Here is a 22,705-nt window from a genome sequence, read left to right as displayed (position 1 = left end):
AGACAGACATGTTCTGCTGGTTTACATAGTAATGGTACATTCGCAACTACCATGCCCGTTTTCTTCTTCCTATTTTCCAATGTCTTGTTGTTCACACACACCACACCATAGAGATAGCTTGATGATAGACCGAAGCATTGTGATTTCCCATTAAAACCTTTTTAAACTGGATTTGAAGACAGTGTGCGGGAGTTTTTTCCTTTGTGTGGTCTTGTTTGGTCTTCTCCTACATACCTGTCGCCTTTAGGTGTGCTTTTGTTATTGTTGTTCACACACACAAATAAAATATGTTACGGTCATGAATCATCTCATAGTTATTTGGCTTGGTTCCAGGCTTAAAACTCTTTATATAAAAGGACTTGCTCAACTGTGTATGGAATAAATGAATGGTAAATGAATTTCAAGAAACACAGCTGTAGGTGGTGATGGTAAAAAGTAGACTTTTAGAGCATCAACCGTTATTTAAAAGAGTTTTCATACGTAGTTGCAACATGGTACAATTGGAACGCAAGGCTACAGACAAGCACAGTTTAATAGTGTGCAGAAAAATATAAGACCCCAGCGTACTCTCTGGACCAGACAGCTAAAGAGCTGGGACGTTTCCATATCATGCTCAATGTTTGTTGTGCTAGTTTATCCTAGTGTATGACGGAGGACAATTTCACAGGAAAATGTAATCTCTGGGATACGATTATTGTGAGAAGTTTTTTTTATCACGATAAACGATAATAAGGATTATCGTCCCATCCTTACAGACTGATGGACAAATAGACAAAGACGGGAAGAAGGGAAGCTTGGTCCTTACTGCATAGACGGAGGATGTAGCTGTACATCTCATCACGGTCACACTCAAACAGCTTGGCTGTCAACTCCACCATGTTCTCTAAGGGCTCCATCTGGACGCAAAAAACATGGGTTACAGTTAGGGTTGGGATTCGTTAGGATTTTAACGGTTCCGGATCCTTCCCGGATCCCTCTTAACGGTTCCGGTTCCTAACGGTTCCCTTAACGGATCCTAATATTATTTTTTCCCCCTTTTTTCTGACATAGATTATGCTTATATTATAACTAACCTAACCAAGTACATAATAAACACAAATTCATTAATTCAATTATTGAAAATGCACTTTACAATTATGAGGTGGCACTATTATTTAAACTTCACCACCACCACCAGCAGCTAGCCACCACATAATTGTTGCAATTTGTACTGTATATTGCAATTTGTAGCCTACTGTATATTAAATATACAGTACACATTGCAATAATGATATTGTTGTGGTGACAAATGTTGTCTCTAATGTTCAGATTAATGTAATATGAAGGACCCCTTACCCTAATGGAAACAAGCCATAGTGCTTTCTTGGATTATAAAATCCTCTTAGCAGACCTTGTATTGAACTGTATGTTCCTGTGCTTTTTTCTGCAAACTGTTTATAAAGCAATCAATCTATGGAGGTATATGCACCTAAACGCTGGGCTCTCAACAGTCACGCGATTAATTTAGAGCCATATCAAAAGCAGTTGAGTTGCTTATAAGTTGTAAAAAATAAGTGCAGACAAATTGATTTGGCTCTATAGTTAACGTGATTCATAAAATATCAGACAGAAAGACGTCGAGTCATTGGCGTTCTAAATTAACACGATTAACAACAGTTGTACAATACGCCTAATGAAAAGCTCTGTAGACGTTAGTAGTTTTTATTTTCTATTACGTTACTAGCCTGGGGAAAGTAAACCAGCCTTGCATCAGATCGTCCCCCGCCGGCTGTGTGGAGCTGCGGGGAGAGAGCGGGCACGGCTTTCCGCATGGCTCACAAACGCCATGTGCCTAGATTATTCTCGTGAGTTGTGGACTCGTGTAGGCATATTGATTTTGAGATGTTTCCTCAATGTGGACGTGGTACAAGTTGCAACAACCTTTGCAGAGGGAACTATAGCATCGCATTTATTGCACTTTGCGTGCTCACTGCTCAGCCTCAGTCATTTCCCTCTCTGTTAACCACACTTTGGAGAGAGATCTGTGCGACATACTGTCCCAGTGTCCCACTCGCTCCGCGGCGGTCGCTGAATGCACAGAGCAGTGGGCGTATCCTCCCCGACCCCACTCACTCTGTAGGTGGGGTGACGTCACCCCAGGCTCTGCTTGCATGCACACACAGACACAGCGGAGCTAAATGACGACTGATGAGAACCGTTTGGGGAACCGTTAATAAAAAAACGATGGAACCGGCTCCGGATCCGCAATGTCGGAACCGGGTCTGAAATGGACCCGGTTCCGAATCCCAACCCTAGTTACAGTTGAGTTTATTTCTTATGGTTTCATTTTACATCTTTACAGCTAGAGTGGTAATTTAACTTAAATTTAAATGATGCATGATGTGTGCATAGGCGTTACCTGGAGGTTGACAATGCATTTCTCTGCATACCACTGCAGGCGTCCAGCCCTTGCCCTCAGCCCAGGAGTCTAAGAAAAGACAAATTAAAACATCTCAGTATAATCATAATTAAATACTGTACTACTGTCCTGAATGGCATCTGGTGGTGAAATGTCCATGCATGTGTGGGTGTTAATCCTACTGTACTATACGTGGCCATTGTACACTGGCTGGGTGAAATCGTACCAGGACAAACTGGCATTACGCAACATCTGTACAAAACCTAACTGTTACGGCCCCATGTGGCCCCATATAGTGTGTATTAACCATCTGAGTGTTTCAGTGGTCTGGAGACACCTGGCCCTCATTCCTTGATCAGCCCAGTATAAAAGCCCATTTGCCATCCGTCACCTGTGCTGAACCCTGTTTGCTTGTAGCTAGTGTTAAAACTGTCTGTGTTTAAAGTAGTGTTTAAAGTAGACAGATATTCTGCTCATAGTCAGTGGCGGCCTTATATACGTTTCAATAAATTCAATTGAAAACGGGCCTCGAGCCTCCCGATACAATTATACCTCCCAGTTATACCTTACAGTAATTTCAAGACAAAGTAAAATAATTGTTTAATCAAGCTGCTTTTGTGTATTTTTCTACTTGCTGTATGCTGTTCATGCTTTGAAGTCTGATAATACACACTGACAAAATAATTACAAAATAATTATTATTATTATTATTAAATATTAAATTATGATGTCATGAACAGGGCCTCCTGACCCTTAAGGCCGCACCTGCTCATAGTTAAACTTAACTATTATTTCAAACCATTTCTTGTGTATCAATTCAATGGGGAAGCTTGGTAGGGGTGCGCTGCCATTTTCTTTTAGAACTTTTTTGAACATGTTTATGTTTAGTTAGTCATTTTTGTTCTGCTTGCTGTAGTTTAGTTTGATTCTTTTTCAGGCAGGGTGGAGTAGTTTTGTTTGTTGTTTTGTCCTTGGCCACAATGAAGTTATAGATTTTTCCTATTTATATTTACATATAGTTTCTGTAACCTCAACTTGTCAGTAATAAGAAATGTACAACTTTTTGTTGGTTACCTGTCTATATGTTACTCCTTATCTTCTAGACTCCATATGAGGTCGTAACACTAACTATGGCAGCTCAGTAACAGGTCCATAAGAAATTGCTTCGTGATCATAATTACATGACATCAGATTAAAACCTTTAAGCAAAATGCATTATCCAAAATTTTAAATATCAATCCATACAGATCCATCTAGCGGATTATGCTATGAAATAACTAGACTATTATTTGTTTGATCATGCATCTCGACATGTCATGGGCCAACATTAATCAACAAAGACACTTGGGGTAGGTACTAGCAGAATCATGAATTATTCTGACATTATCATACATTATGAATTCTGCCATTGTCATTGTAGCTTTAGAAACCAGTAAGACGCCTGAGGGCGAGGTCATGGTCATGCACTGGCCATATATGGAGCGTATCTTGTGTACAGGGTGTGATGAGGTCAGATCAAGATATGGAATGTCAGAACAGGTCAACTCCATACAGTATATGGAGATCTAAGGGTGGCAGCGGGGGCAGTGTATTGAATGTACAGGGTTTGATGAGGGCCCAGGTAGGGCGGGGCCTTAATTTTCGGGCCTGTTGAGAACACTAGTTACTTTGAACTCTAGTTCTGGACAGACGACGGCGACGATCGGCGGGTGCACGCATCCGCCTGGGTGACGTCAGACTGCGTGCGGTCACTTTGGCATGGGATGAACTTTGACCAATAAATCACAATGACCTGGGCACCATATATGGGGGCTGATGTCACGATGACCTGGGCACCATATATGGGGGCTGATGTCACGATGACCTGGGCACCTGGGGGTTTGCCTGGGGTGAGTGACGGGGATTTGAGTTAGGTGACAGAGTGACAGGGATTGTGGGTTTGTGTCAAAAATGCAAGGTTTCATAGTTAACTGCGACCTCCGGTCACAATTATTATGCATTATGTAGCAATTAATATGTGTAATATATTACATAGAAAATTAGAAATGCATTGGTATTATGTATTATGTACTAACAGTAGATAACACATAATACTGATGCAGTCTTACAGTACATTGTACTGTCAGAGTGCATCAGTATTATCTACTGTAGCATGGCATTGGTATTACTCCAGGAAGACACTGATGTGTCAATAACTTAAGCTTTAACTTTCAGTTCGGTTTGGTGGACAGAATGGACGTATATTCAAATTTGTATAGATAGCCTAAGCATGTGCTTATGGGCATATGCATGAAAAAGGGCATGTGAATACTTGACACGCAAAATAGACACGCTATGATTAGGGCAGCTTAATGGTTGTTTTTTTTGACACTAAGGTCCTTTGTTTAGACTGGGCTGATTTAGTATGGAACAATATAAGGCTTATGTTCCCATTAGCCCTTTTATCCCATGGTTGGGATAAAAGGCAATTGTAATTATCCTTGTAATTATGCCATTTTAACACAAGACAATACAATGTTGTTGTACCCATGACCTTTTTCTGGGAGGGGATTTTAATTGCCAGCACAGAACCGATCAAATCATAGCTATGGAGGTATGCAAAACACTCATTGTGTCATTTTCATTGAAAAATCCATCACATAGTGGACATCTGGTTTCTCACCTAGAAATCAAATAATAAACTGTCTGTCAAAATTAAATATCAGTTAAATCCATGCGCTCTAGCAACTCCACTGGAGCAATGTGATCAATGACAGTATATGCAAGCGTGCCAGAAGGAATCTTTACACTTTATTTACACTTGCAATTAAATTTTTCATGATACCGAATCAATTCTCAAACATTTATCAATGTGTCAAAATGTATAGTTCCCGGGTGCGCACTCGGGACCACTTAGCAGATGTTGTGGTAGTGTGAACGATGCGTACCGTTCCCGGGAGCGGATCGCCCAACCGTCCCCGAGACCGCATGGGGGGGCGGGTCTCTGGACCGTTGAAGTGTATTCGGATACGGATCATTCCAATGTGAATGCATGCGTAACTTTTTTTAGAACATGACATAATCTCTAGTCGACAAGCCAAGTGCTGATCTTATTCCGCGGACTATATGTTGGGCTTTGGCATAGTCTCCAAAGTAAAACTAAAAATAATAATGCTAAAGTAGAATCCATAGCAAACTAATCAAACACGACACTGGAGCACAGCACTGACTGACACAGTGAATAGCAGGCAGGCTGACAGTGAAGTAACGGCAAAGAGGCAATGGAACGCAGTGTGTCTGGATTTATTGGAGACAATGTCGCATAGTTGATGGTCAGTGCCATCAAGCACACCGCCACCTGGAGGCTCAAAGTGTGTTATGCAAGTATACTCGGGTGCGCTAGAATCAAAGCCCAATGTGAATCATGGCCAGCGGGGACCAGGCAACCGTATTCGGGAACGGTTCAAATCAAAACGGACTCAGTCCGTCTCAGAGTGAATCCCCTGTAAGATTAAAGTAGAGTAAGAGCAAAGTGATTATTGTCAGAGAATAGCAGAGATCAGGATTTAATCTGCAACCAGGGTGTCCCCTGTTTTGGTACAATCTGAATAAGATTAGAAATGAGAATCTCTATCTCTGCAGTAATCTGGCTCAGAGACAGAATGAGAGAGAGAGATCTCCAAGGAAGTTAATCTGGACTGTGGGATCATGGGTGCTCAATCCCCGACAGCCTCTTTTGATGTGCTCATGTCACACCATGAGGCAGACTGGCAACATCATCATTCATTTCCTCCATTCCTGTCGACATCCTCTCCTCTCACGCCTCTCTGCCTGTCGTTCATCCCGAAAACCTTCTCCTGCTCTCTCTCTGCCCGTCTTTCACTGTCACTGCCTCTCACACAGCTACCTTATCCCGTCGGGGTCCCTCCATCTTTCCACCCACCCCCGCCCATGGCATTATGTTCTTACCCCACCAGCCAAAGGCACAAAATTAAAATGTGTTGCTCTCTCTGGGTCTGTCTAATCTGCTTAGGGAATAAGGCCTGGTGTTTGGGCTCCGTCTTTTTCCCTCTGATTCCCCTACTTGGCAAAAAAATCTGCCAGGCTCAAAGAGGCCCTGGAAAGTCTATACACGGCAAAAATCCAGAGTGTTCGTTTAACTCCCAAGAGTGTGAAAATGGACCCTTCAGACACTCAGGGCTTTGCAGTGTGGTTGCATCCAACATACACAGGCCTATAAGCCCCTCGAGGCAAATCTTCCCTATCAGAGCAGAAAAGAAAATCCATGGGACTAAGGAACACGCACACATGTGCACGTGTCCTGCACATGGGTGCACATGCATAAAAACACAGCCTTTACAGATAAACCACCAAACAGACACACAAACACTTCTAGAACAGAAATGGTGAGATGGACAACTAGGTCAGATTATAAAGAAAATACATTACATATACAGTACATGGCACGCTATTCATAGTATCGAGTACTACATGCATGAGAGTACATGCTTAATGTATTCACATCTGTTAATATGGTATATGCACGCAGTTCTCTTTCTCTACAGAATCTTTCACGTTACAAAATACCGATATATCGAAACTGATATTTAGTACCAGTAACTACCAACTTAATCTTGCTCACGTATGTTAATCAAATAATTGAGATTGGGGGGGATTTTGTTTAATTTCAACCTATAAGAAAAAATATATTATAATTGACTTTTTATAAAATCGACAAAATTGATAAATTTGATTAAGCATTTAACCCTGCATTACACTTTATTGTACAATTGTGGAGTACAACAAAATTGCTGATCTACAAGCTCACAAAGCATCGCATCACGAAGTGTTGTGAGCTTGTAGATCTGCAAATGTCAGTAATATTTCCTATCATCATTCATGAATCTTAATCGAGGCAAAAGTTTGAAATAATTGTGACAGTGAAGTTTCCTAGCCCTATCTCACATACTGTGCACCACTAAGTGGTCAAATAGACTTAGGCATATTACAAAGGGACAGACCTTAACCTCTTCTTCTCACCTATACGCTTAGATTAGAGGCGATTGCCTCTCCATCTCAATTTCTAATGTTCTAATTCATCTAATCACCTTCCTGCTAAGTGGATACACACACACACACACCCTCTCTCCATAACACATAAAATACGTAATGGCATACCACTCTTTGGCAATACTACCTCACCTTGACCATTACACCCACACATACAGTACGTAGCGCACACACACACACACACACACACACACACACACACACACACACACACACACACACACACACACACACACACACACACAGACCACTATCTATCTAACTATGGGCATTTAGTGCGAAATTGGCCACCTCTCTCAATTATTACATTTAATTACCTGTGATTAATCCACTGCCAATTATACCAAACATAGCCTAAAGTGAGACACCACTCTGTGGGCGCACTTGACGCCGTCGCAGGGAAAAGGTGCGAGTGAGACGGGTAGATGTATCAAATGTGGTTACACTGCCCTGACGCTACTCCTCTAGCCTCTGTGCAAGTGTAGTTAATGACCACAATTGCTCACTAACCTGGGTCAAGTTTACCTCTGTCTTTGTGGGTTAACCACTTAATCCCTATACTTTGTCCTACGATGAATAGTGAAGATAGCAGATCTCCGCATTGTGAGCTTTTTTTTTTAAAGGAACCTCGCCATGACATGGTCCGTCGTTCTCCTTGTTCAGTCCTCCACTGCGGCCAGGTGGACTTTAGCAGTTTTTCTGGTACAGATGCACAAGAAACTTTTTCCAGTCCCGAATCCCGATACCAATATATGCTCATTTGTATATTTCCTGATACGATAACCGATTTAATTGAATAATAACAATACTGTTATTAATATTATATGTAATGTTACACACAGCCCTTACTAGTTAGCAAACGTTGTACCAAAAAAATACATTACATTTAAATTCAAAGCAATTTACAGTTGAACTGTAATTACTTTTCATAGAGGTTGCATGTGTGAGTTTGTAATATTTTATTGAATGAACTTTTTCTATTAGTAGTGTATAGAAGCACCTCGTTCCTACAGTTCAGGAAGCATTTGTTGGTTCAGAAGTTCAGGTAAAATGTGGCCTGAATGCAAGGAAAATATGATGATACAAAGTTTGATCGAACAATCAATCTTTGATATTGCCATTTTAGTGTACTATAACTTTTGTTGTTAATCCTTCCATGGTCAAATTTAGTTGCCATTAAAATCTGTTGCGGGGACAGGAACATGCTTTTCCCCCTCACTTATATTCACTTTAATTTTCCTTTAAACTAAGGTCCACCACACTCCCAGTGTACACAAAAAGGTGTGGGACATGGCTAAGCGTTGGTCTGTCCAGTCTCTAGTACATAAAGGTGTGGGACATGGCTAAGCGTTGGTCTGTCCAGTCTCTAGTACATAAAGGTGTGGGACATGGCTAAGCGTTGGTCTGTCCAGTCTCTAGTACATAAAGGTGTGGGACATGGCTAAGCGTTGGTCTGTCCAGTCTCTAGTACATAAAGGTGTGGGACATGGCTAAGCGTTGGTCTGTCCAGTCTCTAGTACATAAAAGTGTGGGACATGGCTAAGCGTTGGTCTGTCCAGTCTCTAGTACATATTCTATTGACACCAAGGACACTGGGTACATATTTTCAATCTGTCCACAGGGCTATTGACGGCTCTAATCTCACATAGCATAGAGCTGGCACACAGCCTAGTCTCTCTGCTATAAGTGGGATAACGGCCATACTATCTAGCATGAGTAGGATGAACACTCTGATAGCAACATGTCAATATTTAAGAGGGTTTGCTCAATCCTCAAGAGGTTTAAATCCTCCTTTGATAGTACCCTAGGACATGAGAGAAAGATAGAGAAAGAGTGAAAGAAAGAGGGGGTGGGATTTTTGATCAATGTTTTTCCGACAATAAAAATGGCCTTGTTTCCCCTAAACTCGTCCCGCCACCCGTTTATCCACCATCCTTCCATCCATGGCTTCTTAGATTTGTTGCTTTGTTTAAAAAATATATTTTTAATATAGATATTTTTAGAAATGTAGAAATGGATTTTTACTTGTTGTGACCCATAAAAATGGATCTGTGAACCCACAAATGGGTCCCGACCCTCTGTGTGTGTGTGTGTGTGTGTGTGTGTGTGTGTGTGTGTGTGTGTGTGTGTGTGTGTGTGTCTGTGTCTGTGTGTGTGTGTGTGTCTGTGTGTCTGTGTGTCTGTGTGTGTGTGTGTGTGTGTGTGTGCGTGCCTACCTCTATGATCTTGCGGGCCTCGCGGTAGCGGGCTGTATGCATGAAGGCAAAGAAGAGGTCATACAGCATGGTCATCTCTCCTCGCTCCTGAGTCACAAAGTCCATGGCTACTCGGAGAGAGGGAGGGAGAGAGAGAGAGAGAGAGAGAGGTCTTAAGAATAAACAGCTAATAATACATGGATGAGTAGACAGACACACACACACACCACATTCTATTATTTTCCCATTGATTGTCATAGTCTGCAAAATTTGCGAGACCTCAAAGCAGGCTTAGCGCTGCTTAGCCCCACACACAAAAATGTGTGCGCGCGCCCACACATTTGTGTGCGCGCACGCACGCACGCACACACGCGCACACACACACACACACACACACACACACACACACACACACACACACACACACACACACAAGTCTAAGCCCTCCAGGAAACTTGCTAAAGCACTCTGCTCAGCAGTTTGACTGTACAATGCTATCTCAGTCAAACAGCCTCAAAACAGGTGAGAAGCTGTGAGACACATGCGCGCGCATGCGTGCAGTCGTGCACACACAAGGTCAAAGCAAACATCCAATACAAATAGAATCGCCTTCACTCTTCTTATTGTTATTCCAAGCTTGTGTTTTTAGCCCTGAAGGCTTCATATATGGTTAGCAATGGCTGGCAGGTAACCTCCATCACATCATTAAGACCAGCTTTTGTCTGTCTGTCTGTCTGTCTGTCTGTCTGTCTCTGTGTGCGTGCGGAGCAGAATAGTGACTGTCCCAGTGTGTCCCACCATTGAGGCGTATGTCTTTGCAGGTGTGCAAGCCCATTCCATGCCATTATAAGACAAATAAAACATGACCTTCTAATACTGTAGGTCACATACTGATGTAGCTGCAGGTAATACAATTGATGTGTGTTACATTTAGGTGAGCCAACCACAAGGCCACTGAGCTGGTCCAGCGGGTGTACTTGTACATGAAGGCTGTCTCACGCTAAAGAGAGTCTTGACCTATGGGCCACTTGGCTCGGCAAGGCTACATATCTACAGGTTAAAAAAAAAGGTTACCGGTAACAGATCTCTACTTCCCTCAACATGTTCCGTTAAAGTGTCCAGTAAGCCCACGGTTCTCAATGTGGGGACGCATAGCCAGGGGGTCCGTAAAATAATCCAGATTATTTTCTCTTTTTTTAAATGCTGTATCATTACAATTATGTGTATCTAATTGAAATGCATGCTGTCAGGTTTTGCACACAAGCAATTTGAATAAAATTACTATATTGGCACATCATTCATAATAGTAGTGGTTTCCATTTATGACTATGAAATGGGTCTGAATGATTGAAAAGCTTCTCCCCTCCAAGGGGTACCTGGGCCAAAAACATCTGAGAACCCATGCAGTAGGTGACAATGGATTGATCGTACGTAATCATCAGATACACATTTAAAATGGAACCAAAAGGAAATGTTTATTTGGTTACATTTGTACATTCTCCGAGTTACAAATGGATAAAATAACAATGAGGATTTTACTGTGTGGGTAGGACTAAAACTGAGAAATGTAATGGTAGTTTATAGTCTGCATTTTACAAGGAAACCCACAGGCATGGTGTATGGACGAGCATGTGAAGCGTGGGTGAATGGCGTGCACATCAACAACAGATGCTCGAGTACTATTCAAAACTTATGGTGCACGGCACCACCACTCTCTCATTGCATAAGAGGGCTTAATTAAATAGAATAATTCATTTCAGTGCATGAGCCAATAGTTTACCAGCTTGGACTGCTTCATAAATACTAATGTCCTGTTTTACGTGGCTGACACTGCGGCAGAGAGCAGAGGGGGACAGTGAGAGGAAGATGAGAGACATGGAGGAAGGCAGGGGAGGAGGAGAGGAGGGGATGGAGAGGTGCTCGACCTCCCACACACTCTAGATCCACTCGCCCTCTGAGGCACGTCAAACTTAACCCTTTCCACCGCTGGGGCCCACCGTCGTGATAGGAGCCGCTCAAAACAGCGATCGTCTGTCGTGCTTCAGCGCGAGACCTCCTGGCCTCTAACCTCTCACACTCCCTGCCTCTCTTATGCGCTCTTCACAGCAAACATTTTCAGTGTTGATTTATGCATTTGTCACTGTAAAGTGTACAATTGTAACCTAATAGACGTTTGCGCATGGCCTCTAGGGGCCGCTAATGAGGCGCGCTTCTTTATTGTAATAGTAGGAAATTTGAGAACGAGACGAGTGTAGAGGAGACAAGAAAGCTGAGGTGGGTAAAATGTACCGGTATTACAAAACCGGCTGAGTAGATTTGAGACAAACAAACCTTTCTGCAGCAGATCAGTGTCTCCTTTTTCCACCAAGGCCACGACGATGTCATGGATACGAGGCATCTGCTTGAAGCGCTTCTGGCAGTCCATGGCTGCTTCTAGAGCGCCCGGTGTGTCGTTGCTGCACACACACACACACACACACACAAAAAGAGAGAGGGGGAGTGAGTTGGGTGTCAGATATGTCCAATTAATGATCACTGTATGGGGATAGCGAGGGCAGTGAATAGACGGCACGTCACAGATGGTTGACCTTGAGATTTCCTATCTAAGCACTCTGACCTCACAACAATACTGGTTCTTCACATCACGACAGCACTACTGTGGCAGATCAGACCTCTAACCTCAATATCACTCACACTCACACTCACACACACACACACACACACACACACACACACACACACACACACACACACACACACACACACACACACACACACACACACTAATAGGATGGCTTTTATAGTTGGAGAAAGATAATAGACAAAATGTCTCGTCTGATCTCTACCCTCTGTCGTCTCTCCCTCTTGACCTCCACTCTTCCTCTATCCTCCTCTACTTCATTATTTTCCCGTTTCAAAAGCTTGGTCCCCTTTGCTCTCCTCTGCAATCCTCTCCTCATGTTTTGCCTCTGCTCATCATATCCCCTTGCTCTAGTCTCTTTGGCCTTTTAACTCTTCGCCCTCTTTTCCGTGTGTGACGTGATGTCCCCCCCAATTCCCTGCAATGACCTCAGCCCCCCCACTAAGCTATACTAAGCAGGAATATGGCAACAAAATTAGAGCCCCACCTCCATTCCCATCTCATGTCATCCATTCCTTTCTCTCATTCTCTCTCCCTACCTCTCCATGCCCCGTGGATGAACAAACAACGAGCGGGCGGTGGAGGATGAGTCGATGAGAGCAATAAAGACATGGAGTGTGTGTGAGAGAAAAACATTAGGGGTGGGAGAGAGAGAAAAAAGTTGGGATGGAGAGAGACCACTTGAATCCCCGCTCTATCAATCTGCTGATTGGGTAATTACCATGTCAATCACACAGAGGTGAAAGCAGACTGGGCACTGGTAGTAGGGAAGCAGACCAACAAAGAGATGGAGAGAGAGCGAAATAGAATGAGAGTCACTCAGATATAATATCGTAAGTGTTTTCTCTCCTCATCAAATAAGACTGCTGGACGAGAGCAATACGCCTGCTGCCCTTGTCCCATAAACACCAACACTTCCAAGGGGAGTGGGAGGGTGACCTTGGCTTGGCCGGAACGCAGGAGGAGGGGAGAAGTACCGAGGGAGGGAGGAGGGAAAGAGAGATGGACGGATTAAGTGATTGGGGGTGGAAGGTAAAGGGCCTCCCGCTAATTGAAATGAAGAGGGACAACATTATTCAGCGGCGGCAGTGGAGAGGCTGTTCAACTGCACAACACTCTGATTGAATGACAAGAGATCAGAGAGAGAGAGAGAAACGATAGAGGAAGAGAGAATTAGAGAGAGAAACGATAGAGGAATAGAGAATTAGAGGGAGAAACGATAGAGGAAGAGAGAATTAGAGAGAGAGAAACGATAGAGGAAGAGAGAATTAGAGAGAGAAACGATAGAGGAAGAGAGAATTAGAGAGAGAGAAACGATAGAGGAAGAGAGAATTAGAGAGAGAAACGATAGAGAGAGAAACGATAGAGGAAGAGAGAATTAGAGAGAGAAACGATAGAGGAAGAGAGAATTAGAGAGAGAGAAACGATAGAGGAAGAGAGAATTAGAGAGAGAAACGATAGAGGAAGAGAGAATTAGAGAGAGAGAAACGATAGAGGAAGAGAGAATTAGAGAGAGAGAAACGATAGAGGAAGAGAGAATTAGAGAGAGAGAGAAACGATAGAGGAAGAGAGAATTAGAGAGAGAGAAACGATAGAGGAAGAGAGAATTAGAGAGAGAGAAACGATAGAGGAAGAGAGAATTAGAGAGAGAGAAACGATAGAGGAAGAGAGAATTAGAGAGAGAGAAACGATAGAGGAAGAGAGAATTAGAGAGAGAGAAACGATAGAGGAAGAGAGAATTAGAGAGAGAGAAACGATAGAGGAAGAGAGAATTAGAGAGAGAGAAACGATAGAGGAAGAGAGAATTAGAGAGAGAGAAACGATAGAGGAAGAGAGAATTAGAGAGAGAAACGATAGAGGAAGAGAGAATTAGAGAGAGAGAAACGATAGAGGAAGAGAGAATTAGAGAGAGAGAAACGATAGAGGAAGAGAGAATTAGAGAGAGAGAAACGATAGAGGAAGAGAGAATTAGAGAGAGAGAAACGATAGAGGAAGAGAGAATTAGAGAGAGAAACGATAGAGGAAGAGAGAATTAGAGAGAGAGAAACGATAGAGGAAGAGAGAATTAGAGAGAGAAACGATAGAGAGAGAAACGATAGAGGAAGAGAGAATTAGAGAGAGAAACGATAGAGGAAGAGAGAATTAGAGAGAGAGAAACGATAGAGGAAGAGAGAATTAGAGAGAGAAACGATAGAGGAAGAGAGAATTAGAGAGAGAGAAACGATAGAGGAAGAGAGAATTAGAGAGAGAGAAACGATAGAGGAAGAGAGAATTAGAGAGAGAGAGAAACGATAGAGGAAGAGAGAATTAGAGAGAGAGAAACGATAGAGGAAGAGAGAATTAGAGAGAGAGAAACGATAGAGGAAGAGAGAATTAGAGAGAGAGAAACGATAGAGGAAGAGAGAATTAGAGAGAGAGAAACGATAGAGGAAGAGAGAATTAGAGAAGAGAAACGATAGAGGAAGAGAGAATTAGAGAGAGAGAAACGATAGAGGAAGAGAGAATTAGAGAGAGAGAAACGATAGAGGAAGAGAGAATTAGAGAGAGAGAAACGATAGAGGAAGAGAGAATTAGAGAGAGAAACGATAGAGGAAGAGAGAATTAGAGAGAGAGAAACGATAGAGGAAGAGAGAATTAGAGAGAGAGAAACGATAGAGGAAGAGAGAATTAGAGAGAGAGAAACGATAGAGGAAGAGAGAATTAGAGAGAGAGAAACGATAGAGGAAGAGAGAATTAGAGAGAGAGAAACGATAGAGGAAGAGAGAAACGATAGAGGAAGAGAGAATTAGAGAGAGAGAAACAATAGAGGAAGAGAGAATCAGAGAGAAATGGCTATGCATTTGGTTCCAAAAAATGTAATGTGGACGAGATGAGCATGTGATTTCAGAATTTTATTTTGGCTAAATTGCACAAAGGCCTCAACTGTTATGTGAAACACGCGCGCGCGCACACGCACACACACACGCCTGGCAGTGCTAGACGAGTGCTTATGTTCCGTCCATCTCTCCTCCTCTGTCCGTGCACTTCTTCTACACCTCCTTGCAATCCCTCCTTTCTAATGAGGCGTCTTTTTAAGAACTCCCGTCACTTCTGGCAAAAAAGAAGGTTCTAGCGGTGCAATTATCCCCCCCCCCCTTCACACACACACACACACACACACACACACACACACACACACACACACACACACACACACACACACACACACACACACACACACACACACACACACACACACACACACACACACACACACACACACACACACACACACACACACACACACACACACACACACACACACACACACAACCCCAAAAAAGCAAGACGACGATGTTGAAGGATGGATAATTTCCCCTAGGTACAATTTAACTGTCACTTTGCGTTGCCATTTACTGCAGCATGCGTGCCTGTTAATGTCCCCAACTTTGCATGTCAGCCACTTTCCAGCCAATTAAGCCCTGAAAAAAGAAAGCTATAACGAGCGCCTTTGCATGGCATGAAAAAAGACGATGAAAGAGAATTAAAAAAAAACGTGAAGGATTAGACAAGGAAGCTCATTTCGCCTCTCTCCCAATCTTTTGTTCCAAATACGTTGGCAGACCTGTTATCAAGCCACTGTCCTCGCGCGCCGGGTGGGAGACTGTGTCTAAACGCAAGTGCCTGTGTGATCATGACACCACTAGCCTGCTGTTTCAGGTTGAAAGAATGGCAGCGTCAAATCAACGTGTGTACATGAACACACATCTATGTAGATGCGTACAAAGCCCCCTGCTGAGGATGTTTACACAACAAGTGCACAACTGGATTTGTGCTGGATCTCTCACTCAACTCCTCACTCATTTATCCGTGCAACTACCAGTGTTCTCGCCCACTTACTCCTCTTGCCTGCTTCATGTCGTACACCAAAAATAGCAAATCTAGAAGCTCACAATGCGTCGCACCACGATGTGTTAGATCGTTGAGCTGCCATTTCTTTTGCAGGTCTGCTATTTCGTTAAGTATAAATCAAGATAACCCCTCTCCCATAATTCCCTCTTCTCTTGCATTCTGTGACCCCTGACTTTCCCCTCTTCTCTCAACTCTCCATCCTTCTGCATACCCTTTCACTTGATCTCCTTTGTAAGCGGTCAAACAAACTGATTCTTTTGTTCGAGTCTCCTCCCTCTCGTCTTGGGCCCTGATTAATCTCATTGCAAGAATGGGATGAAAGTGTGAGTGAATGGAGTATTCTCATCTGTCTGGGACACTTGTATTGTTGAGACGTATTGTACATCTGCTCCACAACGCTCTCATCATCATCTGCCAGCTTTCCCCTTTGTCAGAGTCATTAGTGTCTGGTGTCGCTAATCACTCCTAACGGAGATAACGGCGCGGCGAACTGGCTAGCTGCGAGGCTAGCATAGCGATGTTAGCCGCACTATGCTGAACGGAAGGGTTCGGAGAATAATCGGGGAGTCAGGCAGCGAGCATGACGGGCTGTCAGGAGCTAATCTGCCAGAGGAGTGTTCATTAAGTCATTAGTGCTGACATGGCGATGAGACAGCCACCACCGGGAGTGACACGCGCCTTTGTCCTCTTCCCTTCCTTCTCTTCCATCCAGCCTTTCCGATCCTCCTTCCCCACTACCCAACCGTCCGTCAGCCAAGCTGTGTTGGAGGACGGACTGAATGAACGGGTGGTGAAAGAGAACATACATAGGAAAGGTGAGGCGATTAAACCTTGCTCTGGGACAGTGGTCTTGGCCCAACTTATTTGAAGACACAATTTAAAAATATTAATATCAGCTATTAGTATTATTTATTAGTTTCCACAATAATTTAGCGATAATAATTTAGCCCCATTATATGCCTTGTTGTACAACTGTGTCATCAGAAAAGAGTACCTACCATCTAATTTTGATTATTTTGACATGCCCAAAATAGGGATGCCGGGTTTAAAGTAGCCATCAACAGGCGTGCTCAATCTAATTGGTGATGACTGATGATGTGCCAAATTGTGCATAGCAGGTTGCAGGCCAGGTTGATGCAATATATGTATTACTATTATTAACTATGTAATACATTAATTATGTAATACATTAACACGTTGATTGCGTTATACAGTAAATCAATCTTTAACTCCCATTCCCTGTCGATGTTTTTCTTTGAAGAGTCGCAACCGTACCTCCATTTCATGAAAATCTGCCTGAAAATGGTCCCATTGGTTGTGTTTCACCACCGCAGCGATCCGAAACAACAACAAAGAGCAAGAGCAAGATGGATGCGCCCATCACGCATCATAGGCAGAAGCCTTAGCAAGCCAGTGTGACCGATTATTTTCTCATCACCTATCCCACTCTGCCCAAGGAAAACCCTGTAAGTGTTAAAAGTTATAAAAAACGGTAAATTAACGGTTCAACTGCTTGTGACGGAACGTTCTGGTTAATGCTTCTGGCGTAATGTTCCGTCTGATAAGCTTTATTATTGATATCAAACCGGATCGCTGATTTCTATTTTTTTATTATTTTTTTGGCTTGGCCTTTCCTTCTTTGGCGTTCCTAGACCGGGTTGCGCAACCGCGCTGCCGTCCACCTCCCTTTATACAGGCCGACTAAAAAGCTGAATAACTCCTAATCTACGAAGCTCTCCATGGTTTGGATAAAATGCGCGATGTTCGGAGGTCTTTGCTGATTATCCGGTGGTTTAGATGGAAACATTGGCGCTTTCTAGAGCAAGGATGGCTTCATTTTAGCTCGCTAGCATTGACGCTAATTATTTAGCATTAAGATGGACGCTCCAAACAGGATGTCAGTGGAGTGTGTGCAGCATTGAAATAGCCTCGGCAGTCTGCGGTTGGCTCTGCGTCCAGCAGGAGGCAGTATATGGGTTAAACAATGAAAACAAAAGTCGTGAATGTCGTGATCCGCAGGGAAGTTCTTTATCAATTAAAAGGTCGGGAATGTCAGGTTCCGCAGGGAATGTGTTAACTCTGATCATGACATTATTGAGACTATAATCTTGTTTACAACAAAATATACAGCAAAATATTACTTTTTGCACAAATTGTACAGCAGTCTATACCAAGGTCCACTGAAGCTGTGGTGGTGGCCCAACACCTCACTGAGACGGATTACGTTGCTTTTTCCCTTAATTTGACACCAGTCGGTAATGTGTGTGTGTACGCGTGTGCGTGTGGTTGCTGTTGATAACCCAGGAGTAAATTAGCCTGCTAATCTCACCAAGGCAGCGATTAGCGAGTGAACCTGCTAGCTCTGTTTGTGCCAGAGACCTGACTGCTGCAAAACAAACAGCAGCAGGGGTGCTCTGGTGTGTGTGTACAAGCAAGCTTCACGTGCAAAGGTGTGGACTTGGCTTCTCTCTCCCAAAACATGTACAAGGGAGGGGGAAGTGTGTGTGTGTGTGTGTGTGTGTGTGTGTGTGTGTGTGTGTGTGTGTGTGTGTGTGTGTGTGTGTGTGCGTGAGTGAGTCATGTGTGTTTGTAGGGGCTGTAACGACAACGACACACCACATGGCTGTGGCAAATCCAGCAATTAGTGCTCTGTGCATAATTAACATGCTAATGAGTTGATTTACGTAAAAGCTGTACTGACAAATAGAACGAACAAACACACACACACAGCTGAACAGACGGGGAGGGGCGGGGCCGTTCCAGTGATCTAGGGGCCGATGCTCGGGAGTTCATTTGCATATTGGCGTTTTTGCAAGGCAGCATCGATGGCCATTTCTGACCGTGCGAGTGCAAACACACACGATGCATGGTATACTTGTATGGGCAGAAGGGAAGGGAGGGGGGGGGGGGGGGGGGGAGTGCAGCTGGCAGATCTTCCAACAAATAAACAAAGGCTGGCTGGAACGCAACCATCTGATGCGAACACACACACACACACTCGCGCACACACACACACACACACACACACACACACACACACACACACACACACACGCACCAGAACACAAGGGGAAATGTCCACATCCGCTCTCTGTCTGAATTACTGACCCAGAATCTAACCCCAGCAATGATCATGGGCAAGATGAGTGAATCAAGCACACACACACACACACACACACACATGTTTTGGTTTGGGGAACTTTTAACAACTTCATAGAGCACAACACAATGGATAGCGAAGAGTGTGTATGTGATTTAACGCCTTTATGTTACGTTTAACGCATGCGATTAATTAAAAATGGATCACACATTTCAGAGTGCAATTAATTGCCTCGGTCTCTTTCAGGCTCTCTAAGCACCTGCTGATCCTTTTGGGCTTTCTGACTTCCCATAGTTTTGTAAACAAATGGCATAAAGGAAGGCAGGGGAAATGCTGTCTGGATGGGGGGGGGGGGGGGGGGGGGTATTGAGGGATTGTTTAATGAACACATTCAAAATTAAATCCTTCCCGGGAGCTCTTCGGACAAAACAGACATTACCTGCAATCTTTGTGATAGCGACTTTAAATAACACTTATTTTGTTTAACTCCATATAGTGTATATTCCCCCATGTAACTTTAACAAGAAATTAATATGAGGCCAACTCGCGATCAATCGCAGAAATGCGGAAAGTCGGTTGTTTGACGATTCTAGCGCATATGCGCGTATGGGTGGTGTTATAGGTGTGCGACGTGTGTGTGTGAAATGTGGCCGTACTTCTCTAAGTAAGCGGTGACGAGTGGCGAGCAGAGGTTGCTGGTGGGCTTGGTCAGTCCCAGCGTGAACACCGTATCTTGGAGACGTCGGATGCCTTCGATATCACCCTTGGCCCCCAGAGTGTTGAACACGTGAAAGAGTGTGTTGATGTTTTGTTCCTTCAACATCACCTCGTTCTCTTTCATCTCCTTCAGCATGTCCACTGCCTCTGTGATGGAGAAAGAAGAGGGGGGGGGGGGGGGGGGGGGGGGTGGAGAGAGAGACAAGTTTAAAACACAGAGAGACAAAGACGATGGGAACTGTAACTGCAACGTTGACGACGAGATCTTTGTCTGGGGACTAAAGTGATAGTGACAAGGAGGGAAGGAAGCGATAGAGAGAGAGAGAGACAGGAAAAAACAAAGTGAAAAGAGAGGGAAGGGAAACAGAAAAATCCCATTCAGGAGAGTGAAAGAACGAGGGACAGAAAGAGTGGACGAGAGAGACGAAGAAATGGGAGAGACAGAGAGAGGCATGCAGGTCCGCCTGGGAGAGAACAGGGTGTGTGAATATGATAAAAGACCCCTTTAGCTAATTCCATGTGGGGAAAACAAACCCATATTAAAACAGCATTTTGTGCACAGCGGGGATGCAAATCCAGCCCCGTATAATGCCAACTTGCCACTAATTGCTACTTGCAGCTTTCTAAACGAGACTACAATTACCGGACCCCTACAATGGAGGCTGGCTTTTTGCTGTGGCCGTGCTGAAAGAGCTCAGGGGGATTAAATTATAGGTGTGCGGTGAGGAGCGCCCACCGTAGCCCCTGTGAGACCCCGGCAAGCGGGCTGGGGGGTGGATTGGTTCGGTCGAGCCTGGCCGGTAATGGAGGGTTTTTTGCTGGGCTCTCTTGCCCATCTGGCCAGTGGTAGGTGTGTGTGTGTGTGTGTGTGTGTGTGTGTGTGTGTGTGTGTGTGTGTGTGTGTGTGTGTGTGTGTGTGTGTGTGTGTGTGTGTGTGTGTGTGTGTGTGTGTGTGTGTGTGTGTGTGTGTGTACACGTGTGAATGAATGCAGCTGCCGCGTATCAAGACCAGGTTATTAAGATGTGTTTACTCTCCATTTCGATGGCAGCTAATGGGCTGACAGCGATATCGCCGCTCTCCACCACAGATACTAATCAACAACAGAAAGGCTGAAGAGAGATGCAGAGAACACAGACGGATAGCCAATGGCGGACAGTAATCTTTTAAAAAAAAAAAAATTCCGAGCTGCGCTACTATATCTGTCGGCGGGGGCATTCAGAACGTGTATATACATTGTTGTTAGTGTGAATGAAAACATACCGGTAGGTGCCCAAGCGGAAGAGAAGGGCTGAGGGCAGACCAAATGGGCCAACATCCTGTTATCCACATTCTATTGGGTGCTGCCCCCAGAGGCAGATTCAAATAGAAACATTCTATTGGGTGCTGCCCCCAGAGGCAGATTCAAATAGAAACATTCTATTGGGTGGAGCCCCCAGAGGCAGATTCAAATAGAAACATTCTATTGGGTGGAGCCCCCAGAGGCAGATTCAAATAGAAACATTCTATTGGGTGGAGCCCCCAGAGGCAGATTCAAATAGAAACAAACAGCCGAGCCCGCTGTTTTTCCTTCTTTTTCCTTCCCAGATTGGGTGGACAGTAACAAAGCTACAGTATTTGCGTTGTGTACTAACTATTTGTGTTGTGTACCCATTTTGAGTATCTGTACTATACTTGAATAGTTGTACTCCACTACATTTATTTACTGTATATGAAGGGGAAAGGTGTATTATTAATTATTTTAGGAGTTCCTTTCAGGAGCAAGAACCTAAACTAGATAGACACAATTCCAGTAGTCATTTCAAGGACAATTTGTCAGCAAAGTCTGATGAGTAATGTGAATAAATGCATACATGGAGGAAAGTAACTAAGTCGCAGATTGATGGAATATGCAAAATAGCCATCGTAAGAAGAAGCTGAACTAATTACTGTGGAGGATTAAGGTCAGAGTGAAAAAATACATAACTAGAAAAAGTGCCCTTCTGGGCACAGGTCTCCACCAGGAGGATAGGAGTGTGTGTGATGTTTGGAAAAATGTTTAGGAGTAATATAAACATGTTTATTTGGGTTTTGTGTGTGTGTGTGTGTGTGTGTGTGTGTGTGTGTGTGTGTGTGTGTGTGTGTGTGTGTGTGTGTGTGTGTGTGTGTCGCGACTTGGCCTGTTGTAGCGCCACCATGAGGCTGATTTGAAAACTGTCAAGTGGCATTTCTTCCTCAGCCTAGTAGTGGGAATAGGCATACACAGTTTCACCGCAATCGGACGCTGCGTTGAGGAGTTGTGGCGATTTGTACAAAACGGGCTACTCCTGAAAACTTTAGAAGCCAATCGTAGCCAATCAGGATGGATAATTATGAGAAATCAAACAAATCACATGATCACATGACTATGGAGAGCATGTGTACCGATTTGCGTGAAATTTGGATAAAATCTGAAGGAGTAATATTAGAAAATGTGTTTTACATATGTCGGCCTCCTGGTGGCGCTATAAAGAGCAGATGTGAAAAATTCCAGGCAAAGGTTTTTCCTTGGCCTCTAGGGAGTGTGCATACATGGTTTTACACAGATCGGTGCAGTTATAGGTAAAAACACAAATCGGCCAGTTATAGCGCCACCATGAGGCTGAGTTGAAAATATTCAAGTGGCATTTCTTCCTCTGCCTAGTGGGAATGTGGGTGCAAAATTTCACGGAAATCACACGATGTGTTCATGATTTGC

The 22,705-nt window shown here is 43.7% G+C and overlaps 1 protein-coding gene across 2 annotated transcripts in view; it reads right to left on the bottom strand.

The window, feature by feature from the left end:
* LOC306931387 (leucine-rich PPR motif-containing protein, mitochondrial-like) overlaps positions 1 to 22,705 on the bottom strand; it is an 85,756-nt gene that overhangs the window by 27,465 nt on the left and 35,586 nt on the right. For both annotated transcript variants that reach the window (XM_079512766.1, XM_079512765.1), the window contains 5 exons: positions 19,931 to 20,138; positions 11,974 to 12,098; positions 9,664 to 9,770; positions 2,399 to 2,467; positions 806 to 896 (listed from right to left, as the gene is read on the bottom strand). In XM_079512766.1, coding sequence (XP_079368892.1) covers positions 806 to 896; positions 2,399 to 2,467; positions 9,664 to 9,770; positions 11,974 to 12,098; positions 19,931 to 20,138 — 600 coding nt within the window. The remainder of the gene's footprint in view (positions 1 to 805; positions 897 to 2,398; positions 2,468 to 9,663; positions 9,771 to 11,973; positions 12,099 to 19,930; positions 20,139 to 22,705) is intronic.

Source organism: Electrona antarctica (genome assembly GCF_951216825.1).
Source record: "Electrona antarctica genome assembly, chromosome: 10".
Taxonomy (NCBI): domain Eukaryota; kingdom Metazoa; phylum Chordata; class Actinopteri; order Myctophiformes; family Myctophidae; genus Electrona; species Electrona antarctica.
The sequence above is the reverse complement of the archived record's forward strand: the minus strand, read 5'-3'. Positions and strand labels throughout refer to the sequence as shown.